At 43.0% G+C, this 24,332-nt stretch overlaps 1 protein-coding gene across 5 annotated transcripts in view; it reads right to left on the minus strand.

Moving 5' to 3' along the window:
• Positions 1–3,645: 3,645 nt before the first annotated feature.
• The window catches only part of Spop (speckle type BTB/POZ protein), a 76,824-nt gene continuing 56,137 nt past the window's right edge, over positions 3,646–24,332 (minus strand). For all 5 annotated transcript variants that reach the window (XM_052194332.1, XM_052194328.1, XM_052194331.1 and 2 more), the window contains 7 exons: positions 21,876–22,027; positions 21,646–21,773; positions 14,528–14,705; positions 11,238–11,293; positions 10,614–10,736; positions 6,217–6,359; positions 3,646–4,976 (listed from right to left, as the gene is read on the minus strand). In XM_052194332.1, the coding sequence (XP_052050292.1) occupies positions 4,832–4,976; positions 6,217–6,359; positions 10,614–10,736; positions 11,238–11,293; positions 14,528–14,705; positions 21,646–21,773; positions 21,876–22,027 (925 nt within the window). In that variant the 3' untranslated portion in view covers positions 3,646–4,831. The remainder of the gene's footprint in view (positions 4,977–6,216; positions 6,360–10,613; positions 10,737–11,237; positions 11,294–14,527; positions 14,706–21,645; positions 21,774–21,875; positions 22,028–24,332) is intronic.

Below are 24,332 nucleotides of genomic sequence, written 5' to 3' on the forward strand. Positions count from 1 at the left end.
AGATCCAGTTATTCTACAAACATGACTCTCACAACATCAGCCAACCACATGAACAACCTGTGCACCATTGCACACAAAAATAAATGTGTTCATTGACTTGGCTGAGCTATCGTCTTAGGCGTTGGTTCTTCTCTTGTGCCAACAGTAGTTTGTACTCAATTTGTTGATTTATCCTTATTAGCCTTGGCTTCTGCCTCCATCACGGCTGAACGTGCTTTATGGTGGCCACTCCTCCTAACGCATGCGTCCTAGTCCTTAGTTCTAAGGCTCCTCTGCTTTACTCCATCGGTAGGGCAGAAATTCTATCCTCTATCCTAGAGCTAGCTCTCCCATTTACCCTCTTAGCGGCCCATGTTTTAGTCTCTGTTTTAGTCGCTTTGAGCACACATCTTCTCTTTCCTGGATGTCTGTTTTCTCTGATATGGAAAGACGAATTTCTTGGCCACCTCCTTCTTCAGTTTGGGAAGTCACCATTAAGATCTCTTCCCTGAGCATTAGTGGACAATTCCATGTTACCACCAGGCCATGGTGGCTTTTCACCTTCTCTTTGGTCCTTGGGTCTAAGCACCAAATATTCTATTGCCCGCAGTTATTGGCTCTGGGCCAGGAGGTGTGACCTTGAGGAAGTGACATCTCTACCTTCCCAGCTTACACAACTGGAATGAATGAGAGCCACAAGACAAACCAGCAAGTGCTCAGAATGCCCGTGACATCTGTCAGCTCCAGGTACATTCCTATACTGAAGTGGCATGTACTTTACCTTCATAATGTCTCTCCCCTAGAGTTGATCCCGTTCAATTCCTTAATCATTTCTGCTGCTTATATTGAATTCCCTCAAGTCTAGAATTCTTTTCTTTCTCAGAAATGAGCAAACAGTACTGCAGATGTCACTTCCTTCTCCAGCATTAGAGGATTTACAGAGGGGGAGCCTCCACTACATTGCTAACGGTTTAGAGATCCCATCAGCCAACAACATTCAAGTTTCTGTTCTCGTCTGGAGGTCAGAGCTTCTGGTTCTCCCAGATCATTATCCCCAAGACTCATCTTCTACATCTGGTTTCTCACTCACTGTATCCAGGAGGCATTGCACCTATCGGGTCAAAGGTCTCCCAGTGGCACAGTCACCTCTGAAATTAAAAGCAGGAAAGTATGGCTACCTTGTACATGCACGTACACAGCAGGCCGTGAGACTCACCTGAAGGTTTGATTAGTCAGCAAGCCATCAGAAATGAATCTAAAGGATGGAGGGCACAGTACGGCAAAAAGTCAGGAGACAAAGGAAACAAACGCACGGGCCCAGGCTGATTAAAAAGATAATTGGTTGTGGAAAATAAGGTTGGGTTCTAGCCAAGAATTTGTCTTTGACAAAGGTATACAGAAAGCTGCAATGTGGCCACATCGCATGTTGATTTAGTAGTTCTTTTATAGGAGTTGAAGGGCCAGAACAAAGCTCCAGTCAGCTTCTCGTGCAGCCTGGGTGTTTGCTCTCAAACACAGACGCTGTTTCCCTTCATCTGCATGGGTTCATCCACTATGGAGATCCCATAATAGGCTGAAGCCACATTTAAAAAGGAACTATCAGAACACTGGTCCAGCCAGAGATCTTCTGGCCAGCCTGCCGTAGGATCTTCATGTTCCTGGCTGGAATTAAAACAGAAAAGAAAAAAGCGGCAGTAGCTCTCTGACAGCTGAAGGCCAGCAGCCTTATCAGTGAGAAGGGAAAGAGGGATGTTTCTTTCCTAAATTGTTCAAACCTATAAAGGTCTCCAAGCTGCCTAATAGCAACAGACAGGTTTAATCTCCACATAGGAAATGGGAAAAAAAAAATCTTCCCCCATGGATGGTCAGATATGAGGCAGAGGCTGACCACAGGGAGGTGGGGAGATGGGACATTGCCAGATATTCTATTTGGCCCCCAAACGACAACTCCAAAGGTTCTGTGGAACTACTTGTCTGAAATATTGTTTTGATAAATAAGCCATATCCTTGTGGAATTGCAATCTCCAACTGTTCCACTGGCACGGACATCTCTGCAGTGACAGCACATGCCCCAGATTGTGGAGTTAACTTGAATTAAATTTCAGATGTGGGGGAGCTAAGGGAAGAGGTGGTGGCAGTGGGAGGTTTATGAACAGTATGCTGGGGCTCTGATGTTGTCGTAACCAGATGGCTTCAACTGTATCATTTAAACAAAAACAAACATGGCCAGAAAGAATGCGATAACAGGAGAAGCGTTGGGCCACTTCATCTATACCTGAAATTCCACCAGTTTCTGAGGCACAGTGAAGTTCATGCTGGAAATTCTACAAGTATGGAAAATCCCAGAACAGACCTTTATCCTGCCAAAAGCCAGATGTCAGGACAGCTCCCTTCCTGAAAGCGCTTGCTCCGAGTCTTCCATCTTCAACCCCAGGCTGCGAGTGAGGGAAGTTGAGGGGAGCAAACCTGCTCCGCCCTGCTGGGTGCTCTGAGGCCCAGCCAGCGAGGCACCTTCCAGGAGCTTTGTTCTTACTATTCCCAGAGGAAGCAGGCTTCACTTCCAATTTCGTACCTAAGCACTCCAGAAATGGAACTTCCCCCATTCCTTATGTAATCGTCAGGATGTGACATTAGATGAGCTAGGGCTCAGTACTCGTGTGACCTTAGGCATGCGCCTCCCTCGGGTTTCACTGTTTCCAGCTACAGACCAGCACCACCTATCACCTGTCCAAACAAACTCCCTGAGAGGTCAGAAGGTTTGAAAAGGACCCTATAGATGAAGGTCTGCTGAGGACTGAGAATTACAGAACCAACACAGGGGCAGCACGGGCAGAGGAGAGGCTGTATCCACCTGTATCACTATGTCTATGCATCAATTTGGAAGTGGGGGCCGAAGTGCCAGTGGCCAGCAGCCAGTACGCAGGGAAGCAGACACTTCCTTTCCCAGGAGGACACTGGGAAGCACCACAGAGAACAAGAAACAAGTCCCACTGGTGTACAAACTGCTGCTCGCCCACACATACCCAACCAATAGTAGGTAGACAGTGAAAACCAGAAAATTAGCCAAGAGTAAAGTCACTGAAAGACAATGGCATGTGAAAAGGGTTGAAGCTCCGTCTAAGGGTAAATAATGCAACCTTGGCCAAACAATGCATGTTTTTAGTGTGTTCCTCTATCTGACTGGTGCTGTAACGCTTGGAACCCCACCGCACTCTTGTGAGCTCACTGGAAGTTAACACCTTAGCTTTTCCAGAAATACATCAGTCAATGACAGGACCCAGAAGACACAACAATTTCCCTTTATTTAATCTCCATATTCATGTCCCCTAGATTTTTTTTTTTTATTTTGTTAGGAGAAAGGAAGTTTGGGATTAGGTGTTAACACACAGGGTGCAGAAGTGCCCGCTACAATTGCTTGCCTTGGTAGAGCAGGACCTGGTCCCAGACTCTCCCCAGGACACAGTTGGCAGATCCTCAAGGAGGACAAAAGCCTGGCAGATGCTTGAGACTATGGAGAATAAAGAAATCCCTACTGCTTCTTAGACATTTTAACATAATCCCTGCAAGATGAAGATCAAACCAGGGCTTTGAAATCTCACAGGCAAGAAACTCACACCCAAGAGACAAACCAAGTGAATGAGACAAAAGACCAGAGATACCACACAGTACAAAATAGTAATTATTTATATTTTCAAAAAGAAAAAGTTAACATTTGGAAGTCTCCCCTTTGGAAGAGGGGCTAATCAGAAGTGATAGGACCGGCTCCTATGCAGGCGACAAGTCAGGTACAAACGGCCAGGCCAACTGGGCTGGGATTTTTTTCACATAGCAATAATAATAAAATTTCCTTTTCTCTTCTTTTTGTTTTATGTATTTTCTGGATTTGTTTTTCCTCCTCCTCCTCCTCCTCCTCCCTCCTCTCTCTCTCTCTCTCTCTCTCTCTCTCTCTCTCTCTCTCTCTCTCTCTCTCTCTCTCTCTCTCTCTCTCTTTCTCTCTCTCTCTCTTAGAAAAAGGGAAGGGAAGAAAAAATAAAAGAGAAAAATGCCCCCCCCAAAAAATCCATTTTCCACGATATCTAAAAAACAGAACCATAGTTTTTATCAAGACCGTATGAATTCTGGATGAATTATTGTTTTTCCAGTTTTTTTTAACACCAATAAGGATTTTTACAGAAGCCATTACTGCCAAGCACTCATTTTCCAGATCAGATGACCCCCCCCCTGCCATCACACAGCACTTCTCATAAGAGGATAAAAGGACAGGCTTGTTCTTGCAAACAGTAAGTGCTAACGAGAGAGCTCTTCTGATACTTGGATGGTAGTGAGAAGTTTTCACAAATATCCACAGTTGGAAGGACTAAAATTTGCTTCTTTCAACATAAATACTACTGGAATCCACAAACTGATTTTTGGGGGAAAAAAAACTTTCTTCTTTCCTTTTTCCATCTCTTAAAATAAATGTCCATTTGTTTCTGCTTTTTTTCCATTCTGCTCCAGGCACCTGGCGATCTGCTCTGCTTGGTCGGATGCACGTTTCTCTGAAGTACCACTGCTGGGGTGTGCTTGGGGCCAGCGCCTAAGCTGAGTCCCAGTGTCAAACTTGGTTGGGCCAAAGGGCACATGGTGACAGAGCAACAGGGTTTCATTAGGTTGAGTGGCCCGGGTCCTGGGCCCTTCCCTCCCCCAGTTCCCCTAAGTTATTTAGTGCTGTTTTAAAGTCTGGGTCACGGTGCAGTCCTTCCCCTGACACACAGTAGAAGCTCACAGACTGCGCTGTCTACCTGGTAGTCAGTGGCAGCAATCGTGGCTGCTGCTTCTGGAAAATAACTGGCGTCTCCCAACCGGCAGGATCTTAGGATTGCTTCAGGCGTTTGCGTGGCGGCCCCAGGAACGGGCACTGTGCCGAAGCCAGAGAGCGGTATGCTTCGGCCACCAAGTGGGGATGTGACACCACCATGGACTTCCACCCAGAGGTCTCCAGGACATCCGAAGCATGACTAGGAGGAATATGGAGAGAGAGGTTACCAAAGGGAGTATGCACACGACCACACAGCTACCTAGACAGCACCCTTCTCCAGTGTATGGTGTAGAAGGTGTTAATGCAGTCAGCACGACCCACACAGGACTCTTAACATGCCTAAGAATGGGCTTCCTAGACCGTGTGCAGACCGGAAGACTGGGCTGTGGCTCCTCTAACTCTGAAAACTTGGACTCTGAGGTACTATACTTTCAAAATGTGGTTTGTACCATCAGACTCTTAACACGGTTGAAGATACTTATACGGAGGGATGCTAACGGAGGGAAAGAGTGCGTACTCTGACCCCACCTACTCCTGTCATTTATATTCTTGTTGATTACAGGGCACATCACAGCCAGGGCCCACTGAGGGTCAGAAGAGAGAAGAGGACAGCCGTTCTTTGCTCAATGGCCGCTACCTTCTAGAAAGTAGCAAGCACCTATCAGTGCACCCTGAACAGATCCGACTGACTACTGGGCCTCCCTTTCCTCTTCTACCTCAGGCTAACACCTTAGAGACAACCATGTATCTAACTAGACTTAGAAGACCTTTATCTCCCACATTTGGGTATTTTCTGTGTTAAGACTGTTCACTCATCTGCCTAAATATCTTAGACTTGCTGACCTGAGGTGCTGTTAGGAGGGCTTTTTTTCCATCTAAATTTTGCTCCCTATTCTGCAAAGGAGTAATAAAGTGCATCCCAATGAGAAGGACTATACTTATAACCCATCCCAGCTCCTTCAAAGTACTCTAGAAAGTACTGTGCTGAGCTCACCTGTCACTTGGAATTAAGTAACAGATCTGGTAGACTGTCTCCTTTTCAAAATAGTCTTTGACAATCAGTTAATGTCCCCTTCTCTTTCCCCGCTCCCACCAGAGACTATAAAATATAGTTTACTAACTCATTAATAGAAACCTCTGTTCTCCTGGGATTTATTTTGTTAGTCAAAGCTAAGGGAAGCTGCTGTCGTCCGGGGCACACAGCTTTTCCAGGCCGGCAGGCACCACTCAGCTCCAGCACAGAGGGAGGAGCTTCACATCTAGACCTGGTCCATGCGAGCAGCACTGCCTTCACACTGTTGAGCTGACTGAGGAGACAGAGCGTCTCTGTTTCCTATCAAAAGGCTAATGGGCGGCTTGCTCACTTTACCCACTAATTCAAAGTCTTTATTTCTTTTCCCCAACTATTCTGAAGGAGGGACTTTGAAGATGCTACTCACTAGTTGATGAAATCCACCGCCTGCGTTTTCAGCTGATCTGCACTGTGGAGGTCAGCCAGGATGAGAATCTCCGCTGCGTTCTCCACAGAGAGGTTACTGCAGAGGGCATCCTCGCACATGACCTTCAAACGCTCCAGGGCATACTGAGAAACAAGCAGCGCTGTGGTCAGAGCAGCCATGGCCACACGGCTTCAGTGGCTAACCGCCACTGAAGCCTTCTCCTCGGTCGTGTGGCTGGGAAACTAGGCATCTGAACCCAATTGCAGAGTGCAGGAAAAGCACCAACACAGTCAACACACCCAGTCTGAAGGGCAGCTGCTTAAGCCTGAAGTAAAGAGAACTGGAACAATGTGGCTAGCCTTGTCTATCAAATGCTAAAGCTTACCTATTAGAAATGACAACCAGAGAAGATTTATATCCCAACGCTCCCGTCTCACCTGCCTTTCTTACAAAACCACCACCTACTCTGACAGTGGAGTGCTAGCCAGCTGCAGCCAGCCGGACACTGTCACAGATTCTGCAGTCTACTGCTTAGAGCTGAAGGACTGTTTTGTTGGGATGTGCTTCCTTTCTTCCTTCCCACCCCCCCTTTTTTCTGTTGTTGTTTTTGTTTTTCTTTTGTTTTTTTTGAGACAGGGTTTCTCTGTGTAGCCCTGGTTGTCCTGGAACTCACTCTGTAGACCAGGCTGGCCTTGAACTCAGAGATCTGCCTGCCTCTTCCTTCTGATTGCTGGATTTAAAGGCTTGTGCCACAGCATTTGCCACAGTTATTTTTATTTAAACATTGTCACTACCCTGGCAAAATCCCTCAACTAACCTATCAAGCTGTGCAAAGGGACCGACCCTGTGGTGGTTTTCGCCAATCTCTGACACACATTGCTCCTGAGTGAGGGTGGGACAAGGGCTTCTTTGAAATAGGAAAAGATAAATCAAGTCTTATTTTGTTGGGGGCTGAGGTGAAGATTCTGAGGGTGAAAAGGGACAAAGCAGCAGATATCCTGGTTCCAATTTCAGGTTAAACACTCCTATTTTCTAAATAAACAGCACGCACGTTCTGGAAGCAGAGGTCTAGGTCAACGCTGGTGCGCCAATCCCGCTGATTAGGTCTGACGACCCTCAGCTGCCTGCTCTTCACGGCAGCGTGAACTTCCAGAGGAGTAAAGAAGGCATGAAACAACATGCCATTACTTTGCTCACTGGAGAAGCATTTGCTCTGAGGCTTTCCACAGTCTCTCCACAGGGCCTCCACCTTGAGGGCCTCAGGATTCGATGGCACAGTGCCCCTCCAGGCTGAATCATGGCGATCAAACCACTACAATTGTATTATGAATTTCAGGCAAGGAGGCAAACCTGTTGGCACTGTGATCTCCTAGAGCAAAAAGGAGTTTTATTGGGTTTGGTACTACTTTAATTTCTTACATTTAAGTAAATGAAAAACAGTTTCCATGGAAAAGGGAAAATGACATAGACAAGAAGGTGCTGGGAGGGGCTGAGTACAGGGTCAGTCTTTCTGTAGTGCCATCAGGGCTGTCCCTCTGTCTTTCTTCACACATTCTTTTAAAAGGACTTCTGCTGTGAATAGCTCTGATCCCGCCTGCACAATTAGACAAAAGTAGCCACTCTTGTCTCTTGGGGGGCAAAGTTTTTTTCTTAATTATGCTTCTGAAAACCTTGCCTAATGGCAGTACTTACTCTGGAGATTGAAACTGTGTCTCCTAGGCCTGGCCAGTGTGTTTTGTTTTGTTTTAAGTCTAATTACACATGTCCCCAGGAGATTGGTAAGGCTCAGAAGAAGCTGTTTCTGCCTCCTGGGTAAATTCTAGATATTTAGATCCTTCCACGAAGGATTTTTCACTCTGTTTTCCTAAACTCACAGAGAGGTATAAAGGTAAAGCTTGCTTTCAAATAGTCTTGGACCAAAGGCTTCCCAGTGGGAAATTCTGAGTGGAATTTGAAAATGCGTGAATTAGCTGCTGACACCCACTCCCTTCCCCAAGACAAGGTTTCTCTGTGCAGCCTTAACGGTCTTGGAACTGGCTCTGTAGATCAAGCTGGCCTCAAACTCACAGGCTGCCTGTCTCTGCCTCCTGAGCACTGGAACTAAAGGTGCTTGCCACCACCACCTGGCAACTTGTCATTTATAAATTTATAGCATTGTTGGATTTAACTGCTTTCTTTTTTAAAATCAGAAGGAAACATGGTACACTAAAAACTTCACCCTTGAGTGGCAATTCAGGCTGATTCCCTTGCTCCTGAATTGATGAAAACCCAGAGATAAAGAAGTTTTCACAGCCGGGCAGTGGTGGCGCACGCCTTTAATCCCAGCTCTTGGGAGGCAGAGGCACACAGATTTCTGAGTTTGAGGCCAGCCTGGTCTATAAAGTGGGTTCCAAAACAGCCAGGGCTACACAGAGAAACCCTGTCTCGAAAAAAAAACAAAAAAAAAGAAGTTTTCACTTTGGTTCTAAGGATATAAAACTTTGATCCTTAGTATTTTTGTCTAAAATGTGAACTTTACAGTACTCATCACCCTTATAGGACCTCAAAGATAAGAGAATGCAGACCTGAGGTATAGAAGCACAAATGACTACTTCACTGGATACTAGCGGCAGGTCAGACAGAAGCACAGCTACTCTGTGAAGCAGACCTGGGCCAGGCTTGGGCACATACAGCTAACCCCTGTCTCAAATAAAATGAGCAGTAGGTGGTGCTAATTTTACCCAGCTTAAAGTTAATACTCTCTTATTGTCTTTAATGAAAGTAAGTTTCTCCTAGTCAGAAATGAGGCTGACTGGGAGAGTGTGGCATTTTCATGTTAATATTAATCAAGTCTTAAAGGTAGTTAAGAACAGAGTTACTGTCCCAGTCTTTATCAAGAGAGACAACTGGGGCTATATGCTTTACCTTCAATAGTACTTCAAAATATGGATCAACACAGAGAAAACCTCTGTTATACATCTAGGCACCATCCTCTGTCCTTAGGAGTCGGTTTTTCAGAACAAAACTGGAAGGCTCTGGTGCTCTTGTTATAGAAACTTTTTCCTCAGAAAAGTACTAGAACTCAGAACACAACAGGAAGAGGCTGCGCTCCTAGGAAGGCATCTGCTTTCTCCTGAGGTCTACTGCTTACAATAAGGAAGCCCTTTTAACTATCTCAGCTGCCCCTGCCTAAGACATAGGGAACACTTCTACAGGGCAGTTGTCAATCACACTGTCCATCCTACCACTGGACTGCACAGGCCCCAGGACACAGCCTCGGGCTCCAGCCGATGAGGTGGCTTTACAAAGCGAGTCAGTTCCCTAACCAGAGGTGACTCTTGTGTTTCCAGTGTTAACTGAGTTGGAGGCATACTATCCAGCAATACTTGCTTTCAGAAAACGCTGCATAAACGCTGTGTGGTGGCTCTCACTCTTAATCCCAGCCAGCACTTGGGAGGCAGAGGCAGGAGATCTCTGTGAGTTAAAGGCCAGCCAGTGCTACATAGAGAGACTCTGTCTCAAGAAGGGAAGAAAGAAGAAAACAAACCTTCCAATATACATTAAGATGGTCTAGCTTCTGAGGAATCCTGCAGTAAAATGGGAACCAAGATGCAGATAAAGGTCTCCCCTTCCTCCCCCACCAACTCAACTGTGTGTGTGAGTGTGTGAGTGTGTGAATGTGTGTGTGTGTGTGTGTGTGTGTGTAGCCTTTACTGTATTGAAACTAGCTCTATAGACCAGGCTGTCATCCAAGTCACAGAGATCCACCTGCCTCTGCCTCCTGAGTTCTGGGATTAAAGTGTATGCCTCAATCACCTGGCTATTTTCTCTCTCAAAACTACATTTATTTGGGGCTGAGAAGATGGCTTAGTCATAAAGAACACTGGCTACTCTTCCAAAGGACTGGGGCTCAATTCCAGGCACCCACATAACAACTCAAACGCCAGGTGGTGATGGTGTACAACCTGAGGGGCAGAGGCAGGCAGACCTCTGAGTTCAAGTCCAGCCTGGTCTTCATCGAAAGTTCTAGGAAACCAGGGTTACACAGAGAAACCCTGTCTCAAAACAAAACAAAACAAAACCAGAAAAAATAAAATAAAATTTAAAAAATCACATCTATTTACTTATTTAATTCTTGACAGGGTTAAATTTCAGGTAGAACAAGAAGATGGGTGCATATCAAGCATACCCTTCTTTTCCATACTTAAGGTGACCCTGAGAGTTTACCATTCTGAGCAGGACATTTTTAGTACCAAAAGGTTACTACTGTGTTGGAACAATCTCTGAGACTGTCTTGCCTAAATTAAGATATATGTATGCTCACTTCATCCACAATGCTAACACATACGCCCTTTCACAAAACTGAAGAGGTCACAGTAAAACCTGGTCTTCTGACTCTTTTCCTGTTCTTATCTTACCTTATCAGCAGCTGCCAGCAAATCATCGGCCATTTTGTCAAGGTTTGGTGCCTTCCCCGTGTAGATGAAGCACATCATTTCCTTAAACACTTCAGGTTCTACATCATTAATTTCAACCCGATTCTGTGCCAGAAAAGCAGAAAAAGAGAATCATCCTAACAGAACAAAATTCCTAGACTATATTCATGATTTTAAGTTCTGGTGAGGAAAGAAGCTTGTATGAGTTAAAACCTAAAACCATGGTAGAAAATGCCTTCCCCCTCTCTCCCCCTACCCATGATTATTTACTGTAGTAGCTTTCCTCCCACCACTATATACTACCTTTATTTTCTCAAACACAGCAGCAACACAAGCACTAAAATGTGTCATTTGTTTTTGTTTTTTTTGGTTTTTTAAATCTCTGGACTTCCTAGTATCTTTATTCAGATGACCCGCTGTGCAAGTAAGTCCACGTCACCTGGGACATTTCAGATCACCTCTCTGCTCTCAGAAGGTGTCTGTTCAAGAAACTGTATTTTAACAACACAGCAAGAGAAAGATAATTAGGAAAGCAAGTCTGCTAGACTGGAAAGGTTTGAGTTTAATCACTGGGTTGAAAAGCTGCACATGCATCCTGGTACACACCTTTTTGCTCTCCTCCATTTCATGTTCAAACATGGCACTGAAAACTGGAGACCGAGCTACAACATGAGAGGGAAACAATGAGGTTATCACATGGGAATTACCCCATTACCCCTGTAATAATGAAGATCTTTGCTCTTCCTGTCTTGGACTCAAATCACATCAGAATTATAAAACATATGCTTTCAAAACATTTCACTAGCTCTATTTTAATCACTTACATTTTACAGAAATGATTTATCTGTGTTTGACAACAATGGTATATGAACTACTTGTATAGCCTGAAATTCCATTGTCTAAGCAGGGTGTTCTAATACCTGGACGTCTGGCTGGAACACGGGCACCTCTAAAGAGACCTCACAGTGAGAAGGTCAAGAGCTGGGCTCAATGGCACGTGCTAGCTTGGTGATAAACATTTTTGGTAACAGCTCTGCATTCTCAATGAAGTTGGTATTATCCCCCAAAGGCTGTAAAGCCTTAGATTAAGTATAATGTCTTATGGCCCTTCAAAGCTCTCTCTTTTTGGTAAAACCATCTTTCTTAGCATTTAATTTCTTTCATTATGGAGAATTCAGTTTTTCCTTTTAGAATGGGAATGAAGAAAAAAAATCCAAGAAACAGAGCCTATGTACATTCTATGAACACCCATGAAAACAACACACACACACACACACACACACACACACACACACACAAAGGCACATACACAAACAACTTACTTTCAACCATGAAAAGTAATAAAATGACTGAGAAGTCAAAAAATTTTAAGTTGCTGGAAAATCAGGGGTTGGGGTCACACTGGAACTCCCAACCCAGTACCTAGGAATAAAGGACGGGTGGAGAGTATGGGAAGGCAGCAGAGACCTGGAGCTTTGGGCCTGTAGTTTATATCAGAAAGAGCTCATTTAAGCCCTGTCATTTTCTAACCATTTTCTTGGAAGAATCATTTAACCCTCTGAGCCCCCTCCTTTTTAAAAAAAAATTTATAAATTAACCAGGCACAGTAGTGTACACTAAGGCAGGAGAATTCTGCACATGAGCTCAGCCTGGGTTATGTAGCAGAAATTTCTCCCTACTTTTTCCGATTTCAAATGTGAACCTCAGTGTCTCACTCTACTGTAGGTACTGTAGGAGGTTATTTCTATGTTCTTATCACAGAAGAGTGACAGGCTATATGGTACTTATGAGATGGCCCTTCACTATAGGAGGGTGCACAGCAGCAGGCAGTGTTTAGAAAGTCATCAGTAGACAGACTGCAGCTGATGCAATGGGAACAGAATCACCAGAGAGAACAGGAAACACTGAAGCAGACCTTTGGGCTGGCTGATGTCTGAAGGGACAGTGAGGGAGAGGGAGGGAAGCCACACAGTGGAAAGAGCTGGAGCAAGCTGGAGATACAGCTCAGAGACAGAGTGCTTGCCAAGCATACATGGGGCCTGGGGTTCAGTTTTCTGAGCCATAAAGGGAAAGAACAAGATAGTTGAAGAACCAGGAAAAAACCGGAGCATGGAGTCAACTAGCACATGATAGAGCCTCTCAAACTTAGAAGCTAGCAGGTCATTCATCTAACTTTGGAAAATTGCTTTTCTGGCAAGGAGGTGAAGCGAGGACATGGTGGGGAAAGGAAGCAGGCAGTGAATGTGCTGGCTCAGAGTGTGTGGGGAGAAAGGGGGCACATACACCGAGAGGGCGAGGTCTCCGGGAAGGCAGGCCAAGTTCAGAGAGCAGAAGTATACAGAACGGTTGATTCTGAAGATGGGCAATCCCTCCTTGACAGTGTGAAGGCAGGTGACAGAACAGTACACAGCAAGGGTGTTCCTACAAAAGGGCATCTTGGAAGGCAAGGGCATCCTTTAGGAGCTGAAGGAGACAGAGGGGAAAGGCTGAAGTCTGAAATATCTAATGTTGGGGAAAAAAGGGAAACTGACTACAGAAAGACACGGTGTGTGTATGGGGGGGGAGGAGCTGAGGCGATGGCTTAGTGGATAAAGCGCTTTCTGAACAAGCATGAGGACCTCTGCTTGGATCCCTAGCATCCACTTACAAACCAGGCATGTGTCCATAACTCCAGCACTAAGTGAGCACACGGCAGAGCCACAGTGATCCCTGGGCCTCACTTGCTGGTCAGTCCAGTGAAAATAGTGAGCTTTCTGTCACTGAGACACTATCTCAAAAAGTGAGGTAGAGAGGGACAAAAGAAAACATTTGACCTCTGGCCTCTGCATAGACATGCAGAGTATACGAACTAGCATAGACATGCACAAATACATGTTTGTACCACATACACAAGCAAGAAACAAACACTAAAAGGGAGGGGGCACTGGGGACGCAAGCATGTCGAGGGTCTCCCCACACAGGTAGGTATTAGCCTAAGTTCCTCACTTCCTTCAGCACTGCCAACAGTACCTAGCTGAGGCAGAGAAGGGAAAGCTGTCACACGAGACAGGCTGAGCTCATCTCAAGTGTGTACTTTAGAAAGATGGAGCTGAGACATCTTAGCAGAGGAGTCTTGGGAAAACATTTGTTACTTGAAGAGTCACTCGATACTATTACATGCTCTATGGTCTGCAGAGCAGTGTGTGGCTGTGACTCCGCTTTTCTATATGGTGAAGTCAGCCCTCTCTCAGTTCTTCCTCAGGGTGAGTCCTTCTGGTTTTAAAGATCAAGAACCTGACAGAACAGAGCTGATCCTCTGGGTCAGCAGCAGTCTCAGTCTTCTTGTGTGTTTATAGTGAAGGGATGGTTTAGCCATCTGAGAGGCCTAGGTCCCAGCCTCATAGTACTTAGTCCCTAGAACAGAATCCTCTCTATGGCATCCAAAGTCCAGCTAGGAGCTACCACCTGCTCTTTGGTACTCCAAGAGCTACTTTTCCAGTGCAAAGATATGTAGTGCCTTTGTATGACTACCATTTATACTTTTAAAATAGTACCCAAGTCCACCCGAGACAAACCAGAAATGCCATTTTTATGAAGACTAGCATTTTTGGTTCTGAGAACATACAGTTCAGGTACGGTGGCGTATATCTACTACTCCAGCAGTGGGGGCTGGGGGGGAGCTGGAAGTGGGGGTGGGTTGAGAATTAAAATTTGAGGATAGTCTGGGCTGACAATAAGTTCTAGGTCCGCCTAAGCCATAAAATGAGACCCTATCTCAAAAGAACAAAATGAAAATAAATTTTAAAAATATATTTAGGTGCAGAGTTCATAAGTTGAAGTTGTTCCAAAAGTCAAATTTGGTAGCCACTATTTCTATTGAATCAACATTATAAAGTGAATCATGAATAAACACCAACCTGCTAAGATAGCCTTGTGAGCCTGGAATTCTTGGCCAGCCACACACAAGCAGCAGTCTGTGAATCGAGAGTTCTCCCACAGCCCTCCTAACTCATCTGCCAACCGGCATTCAGGAACCTTTACCATGTTCATAGTATTCTGCCCAGAAATATTGACAGAGTCTTGTACTACACTCACCTGTGAAATATAAAGAGACAGAAACAAAGCTTTTGTTACCAGCAGGTAGAGAAAGGACTTTTACCTTAGTGCTACAGATATTTAGATACCACATTTTCTTGAAATTACCCCCTCAAATCAAGACTTTCTCCTTTGGCTCAATTGTTTCTCCATTTATTACTAACACACTTCTTTCAGACCACACCTTAGGATAATGACAGCCTCACAGAATAAGTTCTACAGTTTCTAATAAGTCCCATACTCTCACACCCAAGCACAGCCCAAGGAGAACCTGTAAGAACAAATGCTAAATGTCAAGTATTCCCCTTATCCCACCTTAAAAGAAAGCTTACACAAGAGAGTTGCTATAGAAGTTATCATGCAGAACTCTCAAAAGGCACCTAGTGACTAAGTCCAAAAGCATCTCACTTACTTTAGTTAGGTCAGGAAACACAGATAAAGTATAGTTTCTATAGAGCAAGGTAAGTAACCAGCATTTCTCAAAAAATGTCTGACTAATGAACGTGATGGTCCAGTTCCCATAGGGCCTGAGCCAGAAAGGCCTTCCAGTAGGGATAACTAGATGAGCGTGCCTGCCATAAACTTTACACCTGAACTCCATCATCTGTGACAATGACATTCAAGATGACTAACTTCAGTTTACACATGAATTCACACTCCTAGAACAGAACAGCAATGCCGATTGTATGAAAAGTTCCAACTTCCCATTCTGGCTTCAGTAGCATGTTTCAACTAGTTGATAATTCAACCAAGATAGAAACCAAGCTAAATTTATAGATAAGTTTGTGAAGGTCAGATGTTAGGATACCAATTACAAGGATTTAGAAACCACATTAACATTATAAAACATTATAGCCATCAAAGAAAAAATAAGCAGCCATGCCCCCAGAAACACGGTTTTCTCCCCTACAACCACATAACATGTTAGAAAAGTTAGGTCTAAGCAAAACCCAAGCCCTGAGAATCAACTCCCTGCTCTTCTACTGCTAAGAGTCTGATGAGAAAGACAGTTTAAGAACATCCTTGATGACCCAGATTTCTTTTGACCTTCAAGATGCAAGTCATTCTTCAGCTGCAGTCATAAACCCAGAGGCAAAGTTAATGCTTGATCCAAATGACCTATAATACCTTCTTGTAAGAGTGAGATATTTACTACCAGGTCAAGAAACTTACTCATTTCTTTAAAACAAGCTGTTATGATCTTGCACAAGGAGGGAGTCAAGTTAATCAATTATGAATGTGCTCAGCATTAGAGAACATTTATCAGAGACAGTTTATAACAATATTTTAATAACACAGAACCCAGCATAAACCACCCCACAGAGATCCTCTTTTGTCCTTTGTAAGATTTCTAATTTGGTTCAACCATTTATTTTTCTCATACTGGCACCCTCATTTCTTTGATAATATATTAACACTAAAAGTGAAAGTTGTCTGTTTCCAGTAATACTTCTAAATACTAATTTAAAAAAAAAAAAAAAAGGAAAAGACCAATTAAATCCAACTTCCTCATAGGGAAAGGCAGGAATCCCCAGGGATGGTCAATGAAGGGAATAGAGATAACTTTTGGCACTATGTTTCTAGTTTGAATTAAACCAGGCTGACAGGAGCCCAAAATCATTAACACTTAATAGCAACTGAGTAGAGTGGGTGAAATGAATTGGCAAAAGCTAAGCCGAGTTTCAAATGAACTATGGTTGCCAGTGGACCTTCTGCTGGCTAGATACATGCTTGGTAATGAGTGGGGCCCAAGCCTAGGACAGCTCTCAGGAGGGCAATTCTTCTCCCTGGACACAGACAGGAACACAGCAGGAGGAGAATGGACCTTCACGGTGTGAGCCAGGCTTATTCTGTAAATATATGGTTGCTTGCATTCTCTAGAGCTCTGAGTGTCTGGCACCTCTTACCAACATTAAATTCGCTTAATTAAAAATAAATTTTAAATGGCACTCACAAATGAGTCTTCAGAGCCCAAACTTTTAACTTAGAGAGGGATTGTTTTCCTCTGCAAATGATGATGCTAAAATGAGACCATTTTGAGAAAAACGAAAGATGTTTTTATGCCTATAAAGTTGACTACGGAGACTCATTCAAAACTGCAGCTGTGAGGATGACGGGACTGTGACATTTATGTTGTCTTATAAATGAATGCATGAAAATGTCTCAGGAAGGCTGTATAATCTCCCAAGCATCAAGTTAAGGAGGGTCTCACTTAAAAAAAAAATTTATTACAGAGTGTTTTGTCTGCATATATACCTGTAAGCCAGAAGAGGGCACCAGATCTTATTATAGATCTGTTAAGAAACCATGTGGTTGCTGGGAATTAAACTCAGGACCTCTGGAAGAGCAGCCAGTGCTCTCTCTCAACCATATGAGCCATCTCTCTAGCCTCAAGGGTCTCACTTTTAAGTCAACTTCTCTTCCCTGCCCACCTCTGGTTTTTCAAGGGTTTTGCTGTGTATCCCTTGCTGTCTTGAAACTCACTCTGTAGACCACAATGGCCTCAAATTCAGAGATCCTAACTATGTTTGCTGAGTATGGGATTAAAGGCATGGGCTTCAACTTCTCTTTTGTAAAAAAGGAAATTTAAAATAAAAAAATTTAAAGGAAATTTCATGAATGACTAAGGGCTGTATTATATATTCATCCACACAAGAAGGAAATTCATAGAAACATTCAGTACCTATTAACAAATAAGGACTGTCAAATTTTGTACACAAATCTCCATAAAAAGGAAATTCTATGAAAAATACTTTAGTAGCTATATAATAATTAAAAATGGAAAGAATAGGGGCTGGAGAGAAGGTTCAACAGGTAAGAGCACTTGCCTGCTCTTCCAGAGGTTCTGAGTTCAGTTCCCAGCAACCACACTGTAGTTTACAACCATCTGTAATGGGATCTGAAACCCTTTTCTGGTGTATCTGAAGGATAGTTAAAATGTACTCCTATACATTTAAAAAAAAAAAAAAAAGTAGCCGGGCAGTGGTGGCGCCCGCCTGTAATCCCAGCACTCTGGGAGGCAGAGGCAGGCAGATTTCTGAGTTTGAGGCCAGCCTGGTCTACAGAGTAAGCTCCAGGACAGTCAGGGCTATATAGAGAAACCCTGTCTCAAAAAAGCCAAATCCAAAACAAAACAAAACAAAACAAAACACAAATAAACAAACAAAAAACAAAATAATTTGAAAAACATTTTAAAAATTGAAAAAAATAAGAAGCCGCCACACACTGTTTATAGTGTAGTACATCATTAAAAGCAACACTAGCAACAACTAGAATGTCAATCAGTAAGAGCACACAGTACAAACATAAAACACTTTCCCCTGCACTAAAAACAAACTGTGGTTACATACAAAGTATATATCTTAGAGACAATGTTTTACATACACACACACACACACACACACACACACAAGCAAGTCCTAAATGACAATAGTCCATGTCTTATGAGTTTTACAAAGCTCAAAACTAAGAGAACAGCACACACAGGTTAACTTCAAGTGTGGATGTGTGTTTACTATCAACGTAGTTTATAACCTACAAAGATGCTGCGTATCAAGCTAATGTCTTCATAGGTCAAGAACAAAATGGTTGTTTCATATGGTGTAATTAATGCATACCAACAATTCACTAATAAAAAGGAAAAAAAAGGAAGACATATTTACTTAAAATTAGGTAAAAATATATATTCTCAGGTAACCAAAGGAATATTCTATGTATGAGAGTGAAAGTTAAGTTTTAGAAGCATAAGCTAATGTCTAGATATTTTATAAGTGGTATTTCATATGGTTTTTCTTATTTCACCTTAACTCCCACCTTACAAAGAGGACTCTTCCATCTTAATAAGCAATGAAGGGGAAATGCATGTACCTTCATTGCTAAGGAGTATTTGTTCTCAATTAAGTAACTAGAAAGGGTTAACAGAAGCTGAAAATTTTCATTAAGATTTTCTATGGCCCAAATTATTACAGAAATTAAAAATATAATTTAGACATGCTTTTATGTGCTCCCTTTCATTACCAAAGTAAATACTCTCTGCTAAAATTTGGGAGAGCCCTTGCTCGCCTGAGTGAGTGCCATCCAGCCCCACAGAGTACAGCGCAGCAGACAGGCAGGGGGAGCAAGCGGAAAGTTGACATGGCCCTGACATTAATTTGCTGTACAACGTTAGGAAAAATTACCTGACCTCCCGAGGCACTACTTCTCTCTATATAACAAGAAATGACGAAAACAGGTCTCAGTTCTAAAGATGGTGATAAGGGACGATTCAAGAAATGCTTAGAAAACACTTCTAAGTATGTTAATTAAACAAAATCAACTTGGAAGAATTGCCATATTTCCTAATAGACAAAAATCACAGAGATCTAAACGTGAACCCTGTGTGGCACATTACAAACAAGACCACCCACCTGGTACGTTCAGTTTACAATCTAGTTTAAACATTAAGTCGCAGTAATACCACTTAGATAAAGGCCAAGTACGCACGTGTGCTTCTCAGTGTTTAACTTTAAGATTCCCTATGACTGCAGGGTGCACCAAGAATCCTTGAAGCAGCTGTACTTAGTGCACATCAGGATAGCACAGAGGTATCTGGGCACAGTCTGAGAGAGCAATGCAGCACAGTAGGCATTTGCAACTAAATTTCCTTTCATTAAAATCTCTAAATAATTAGGAAATAATTAAAATAGAAAATAAAATATAAACATGAATTAAAATAAACTTGTTTATAAATATTCCCTGACATAGGGGAAAACAGGTCAAAGGAACAGGACTTAAATGGGAAACAGTTTAGCTGTGAAAAGTGCTAAGAACCTGGATGAATTGCAGACATTTTTAAAACCCACACATCCCATACACACCCCCACGCAACCGTCTTGCAGTGTTGAATGCTACTAAGTCCACAGAGAGCCTTGGAACAGGAATGAGTCTCACTAGGCACAAGACCAAGTACGAGAAGCAACACTCAGCACCTGTGGCCAACTGGGAAGTGTGAGCGGAACAGATGGCACACCTGGTTCTATGGCAAGAAAGCACGGCATCAGCAGAACTCAGCAGACGTTTCCCTGTTCAACATCTCCTCATCTCCAATGTGTCATCTCACTTCCCTTCTAAGTCAGTAAGGCAAATCTAAACTTAACCACAGGATTTCTCCTAAGAGAGTTTCATATGGGGAAGTGAAGAGAGAATGCTGGAACTCAGCCTCAGACCTAACCAGGGTAAGAGTAACCAAGTAAGGCAGGCCAACAGTTTCCAAGTCACGATGACAATCCAGGGGTTGGAGCAGCTAGAAGAATGTGGGGGAAGAGAAGGAGGCACATAAGGAAACATGGGCCCACTGCAGACCTGCAAGTGCTACAATGTAAGGTGCAGCATTGCCACCTAAAATGCCAGAGGTGATATTTAGAGAAGATTCGCTTCAGAGAAACTTGAAGACTAGCTTTCATTTTTTTAACAAAATTAGAATTTTCCACTATCTTCAAGTTTTTCTTGAAATGCAAGTTTTCAGCACTCAGGAGGCTAAGCAGGAAAATAGCAGTGAGCTTGAGTTCACCCCGGGCTACAGAGAAACCTCCTTCAAACAAACAAACAAACAAACACACAAAGAAAACCCCCAGAAATCCCTAGGATAGGCAACAGGCAAAGATTGAAACTGATGCTATTTACACAACAGCTAACCTCAAACAAAGCCATACAGTTATTCTCCTTGCTCTAAGTGAGTGTGACTTGCAGCTAATCAGACTAACATGAAACTCCCATTTCAAGTTCATTAAACATAAAACAACTGCCACATTTCATGCACTTATATAGATGCTGATACTCTACCATTTCATTCAGTTACTCTGCAATTAAAATGGAGAGGAATGGCCATTATGGAAACTAAGCTTTCCCTTTTCAGCATGCGAAGCTCTCTAGTCCTTAGCAGCATTGGTCACCCTCCAGAGGCCCGCTACTGCTGGCCACGCTTCTTTCACAGAAGGGACGCGTTCCTGGACTACGCAGGTGTGACGTTCCTTTAGAAAGGTCATTAACTCAATGCAAGCCTGCCACTTCACCGCTAACTGGCAGTTGGGCCTCTCGGCCTGCATTCTGCCTCCTCAAAGTACAATGGCTGTTTGCTTCGCTCTTAGGAAGTAATTCCCTGCCTACGAGATATACAGGGACACTAATATTTTAGTTTATGGAATAGAACTTTTACTTATTTACCCAAGTTGCATTTTTAATTGTATGGAAAAATGGCATAAAATGGCTCATTGCAATACCCATATTAAAAAAATTCCTTTTCGATTAGATCTTGGGTAAAGGAGTTTTTCTAAGCTTCCCCAAAGGCTCTTAGGCCTCTGGTGAAAGAGACTGACCTTTAAATCTGACAACAGCTAACTCTCCCCCTCTAACCTTCAAGTTTCCACAGCTTTCATCCTAGAAAAAGTGGCTGTTCACCTTCCAATTTTGTAATGACTCCCGCAAGACAAACCATGTACACTCAACTCCTATGAAGAGCCACCTAGTCCAAAGAGTAAAACAGGAGAGCAAGCAGCAGTTAAATACACCGAAACTTGCCACTTCAGAAGGAGCCAGGAAGGTTAAGCAACAGATATACAGATTTAGTTGCAGTTGCTGGCTACTGCTCAGCTTGAAGTGTCAGACCTTCCAAATACTATGTGAAAAAACCCAGTTTAAAAAAAAAGTGAGGATCCTGACTCAAGCAACTCTAAACTGACAGATACAATCTTGGTTCTTATGAACAGTAACAAGCGGAGAGCTCAGGTGCCCAGCAACCTTGAAATCATAAGGCAGTTCAATCAGTCACATAAATAACATTTGTAGAGAACCACTCCCCTTGGGGATTTTTCTCATTCCACATCCTTGACACAATACAATTAAGTCTACCAATACACATCAGGTCAGGGAATTGCCAGTCTCAAAGCAGGGCAAAAGAACTCACCTCACAGAAAAGGGTGAGCTTGTCATCAGGGAGAAGCCCATTGGCCTCGTCCAAGAGAAAATCTCTACGGATGAATTTTTTGAATCCCCAGTCTTTGCCTTGCACGAACCTATAAGCTCGCTGACTCTCTGGGATAGAAAAGAAAGTCATATTTAGTCACACCAAGACAAGCCCAAATCCACAACGTATCAGGGTATGTCAAGACTGATGTGAAAATAGAGAACATTTACCCATAGCTTTGGTTTCTTCTCCCTTGGCATTCAGGATGGAGAACTTGAACTTTGCCCGAACTTCACTCTTTGGACAGCTGACCAACAACAGGTAAAGCGACAGGTAATCTTTGCTTTCTTCATCTAGCCCTTTCGGGTTTACTCGCAAACACCTGCTCATCACAGAAAGGAATGTGCATCAAAAGAACACTTATGGCTCCCTCAGCCTTGTATGAACATCAGAATCCAGAGGGGAAGATTTGTTTCTGTTGATGCTGTTGTTAGGTTTTGCTTTTTTAAACTCTAAGCCCCTTAGCAGGAGACTGACTCAATAGAAACTTGAAACAACTTTTCCACACCAATTTGGATCAACTTTTAAAAAACAGACAAGAATCACAGAGCATTCACATCCCTTACGTCTCCACCATTTCTTTAATATCTGCCAAATCATTAACCTGTCTCACCCCAAAATATTTAGAGTTATTTCAGACTAGTCGGTTTTTCATTCTTCAAACTCAGAAAAGGTAGACCTTAGTTTTTCATGAAGGAATAATTTTTTTTTTTTTAAGTCAAAGAGCCTTTTAGTAACACTGTGGGAGAAAAATGTATTCTGAAGAAGTATGCACATAATATATATTCTTTATTCAAAGCAGGGTTTCTCAGCATAAATAACCTTGACTCTCCTAGAATTCGCTGAGTACACCAAGCTGGCCTTGAACTCACAAAGATCTGCCTGCTTCCGCTTCCCAAGTGTTGGGATTAAAGGCATGTGTTACCATGCCTGACTGATACATACCTTTGTAGGTGTAGGTGTGTAGGTGTGTGTGTGTGTGTGTGTGTGTGTGTGTATGTGTGTGACACACCTGTAGAGATGTGGGATCTCTCCAGAGCTGGAGTCAGGGAGTTATAAGCTATCCAATGTGTGTGCTAGGAACTAACCTCAGATCCTTTTCACAACCAGCAAGTATTCTTACCTGCTGAGCCATACCTCTAACCCCCAGCAATTATATTTTAAGATTTAAAATAACAGAGGCATTGTGAAAGAAGCATGGATAAAAGTAAAACTTATTCTACAGGGGAATATTCCAAGCTTCTAAATAAGAGTTTGGGATGCCAATCTGTTAAGGATGATTCAAAACAGAATTTAGACACAGAACTTAATAGGTTCAACTGAGTTAAGTTATAAATGTCATTAGCTGAAATGCATGTAGTTCAGACACTGCTTTACCACCACAGAACACAAGTCACATGTATCTTCAGGCCTTGCCAAGGCTGTGTCACTTCTCTCAAACAGGTGGTCTAATCCAGTGCCTCTCTAGGGAGTACAGATGCTATATATATCACTGTACAAGATGCTAGAGAGATTTAAATATAGGCCTAGAACAAACATTTCACTCAGTAAGTAGTCTGCCACTTAATGTACAAAGTCAACAAATATTAAATTAATAAACTCTTCAGTGGTGGTTCAGAGACAAAATGTTTTGATCTTTGCTGGGGACATATGGTTGTAGCCTTAACCACCTGCTCCTATACCTCAAGATAATACTTGGTTTAGAAGGCATTAATCCTCACTCCCAGATCGTATTCACCTGGCAACAGAACTAGTTCAGGAATCCCAGACTTAACCCATTCAGTGCATGAACTACACACACTTGACTATACAGCCAATTAAGAGAAAGCTCAAAGATTTATTGGCATGTGGTAGATATATCCATTGTTACTTCAAACATAGGGAAGCTACATTTAAGACATTTAATGAAAATGAATGTGTCTCCTAGAAGAAGCTTATCTCTACCCTGCCAGTTACAAAGCCAAAGAAATCTGCTTTATTGCTTAAAAGTAAGCTATTATTATTATTTGAGACAGGATCTTATGTGGTCCAGGCTGGCCTCAAACTCCCATATAGTAAGGATGACCTTAAACCACTGTCCTGTTCCCCTTTTTGAGAAAGAGTCTCATTATGTAATAACCCTGGCTACCCTGAAACGTGTTATATAGACCAGGTTGTCCTTGAATCCAGAGATCCACCTGTTCCCTTCCAACACCATCTCTCCAGTATGGGGATGAAAGGCCTGCACCAGCATACTCAGCCTACCCTTGAACACATGAGAGGCGGAAAACCTCTGGCTCTGAGTGGTGGGATTTCAAGTATCTACCACACACCATATTTATGAGTTCTGGGGTTGGAGTCTAAGTCTTTATATGTGTGCAGAAAACTTAAAAGTCAAGATTTTAAGTTTAAAAGACTTAGATGCATTGCCAGATGCACTGACACACACCTTTAATCTTAGCACTCCTGAAGCAAGAGGCAGGTGGATCTTTGTGAGTCAAAGTCGGTCTGGTTTACACGTCGAGTTTCGGGCCAGCCAATACTATAGTGAGTCCACATTTCAAAATAAACAAAAAGTCACAAAAATTAGACTTTTTGCTTTTCCTGGGGGGAAAAATACAGAAAACCTGATGGTAGCGGGCCCTTCT

The sequence above is a fragment of the Apodemus sylvaticus genome, chromosome 10 (assembly GCF_947179515.1).
Source record: "Apodemus sylvaticus chromosome 10, mApoSyl1.1, whole genome shotgun sequence".
NCBI lineage: Eukaryota > Metazoa > Chordata > Mammalia > Rodentia > Muridae > Apodemus > Apodemus sylvaticus.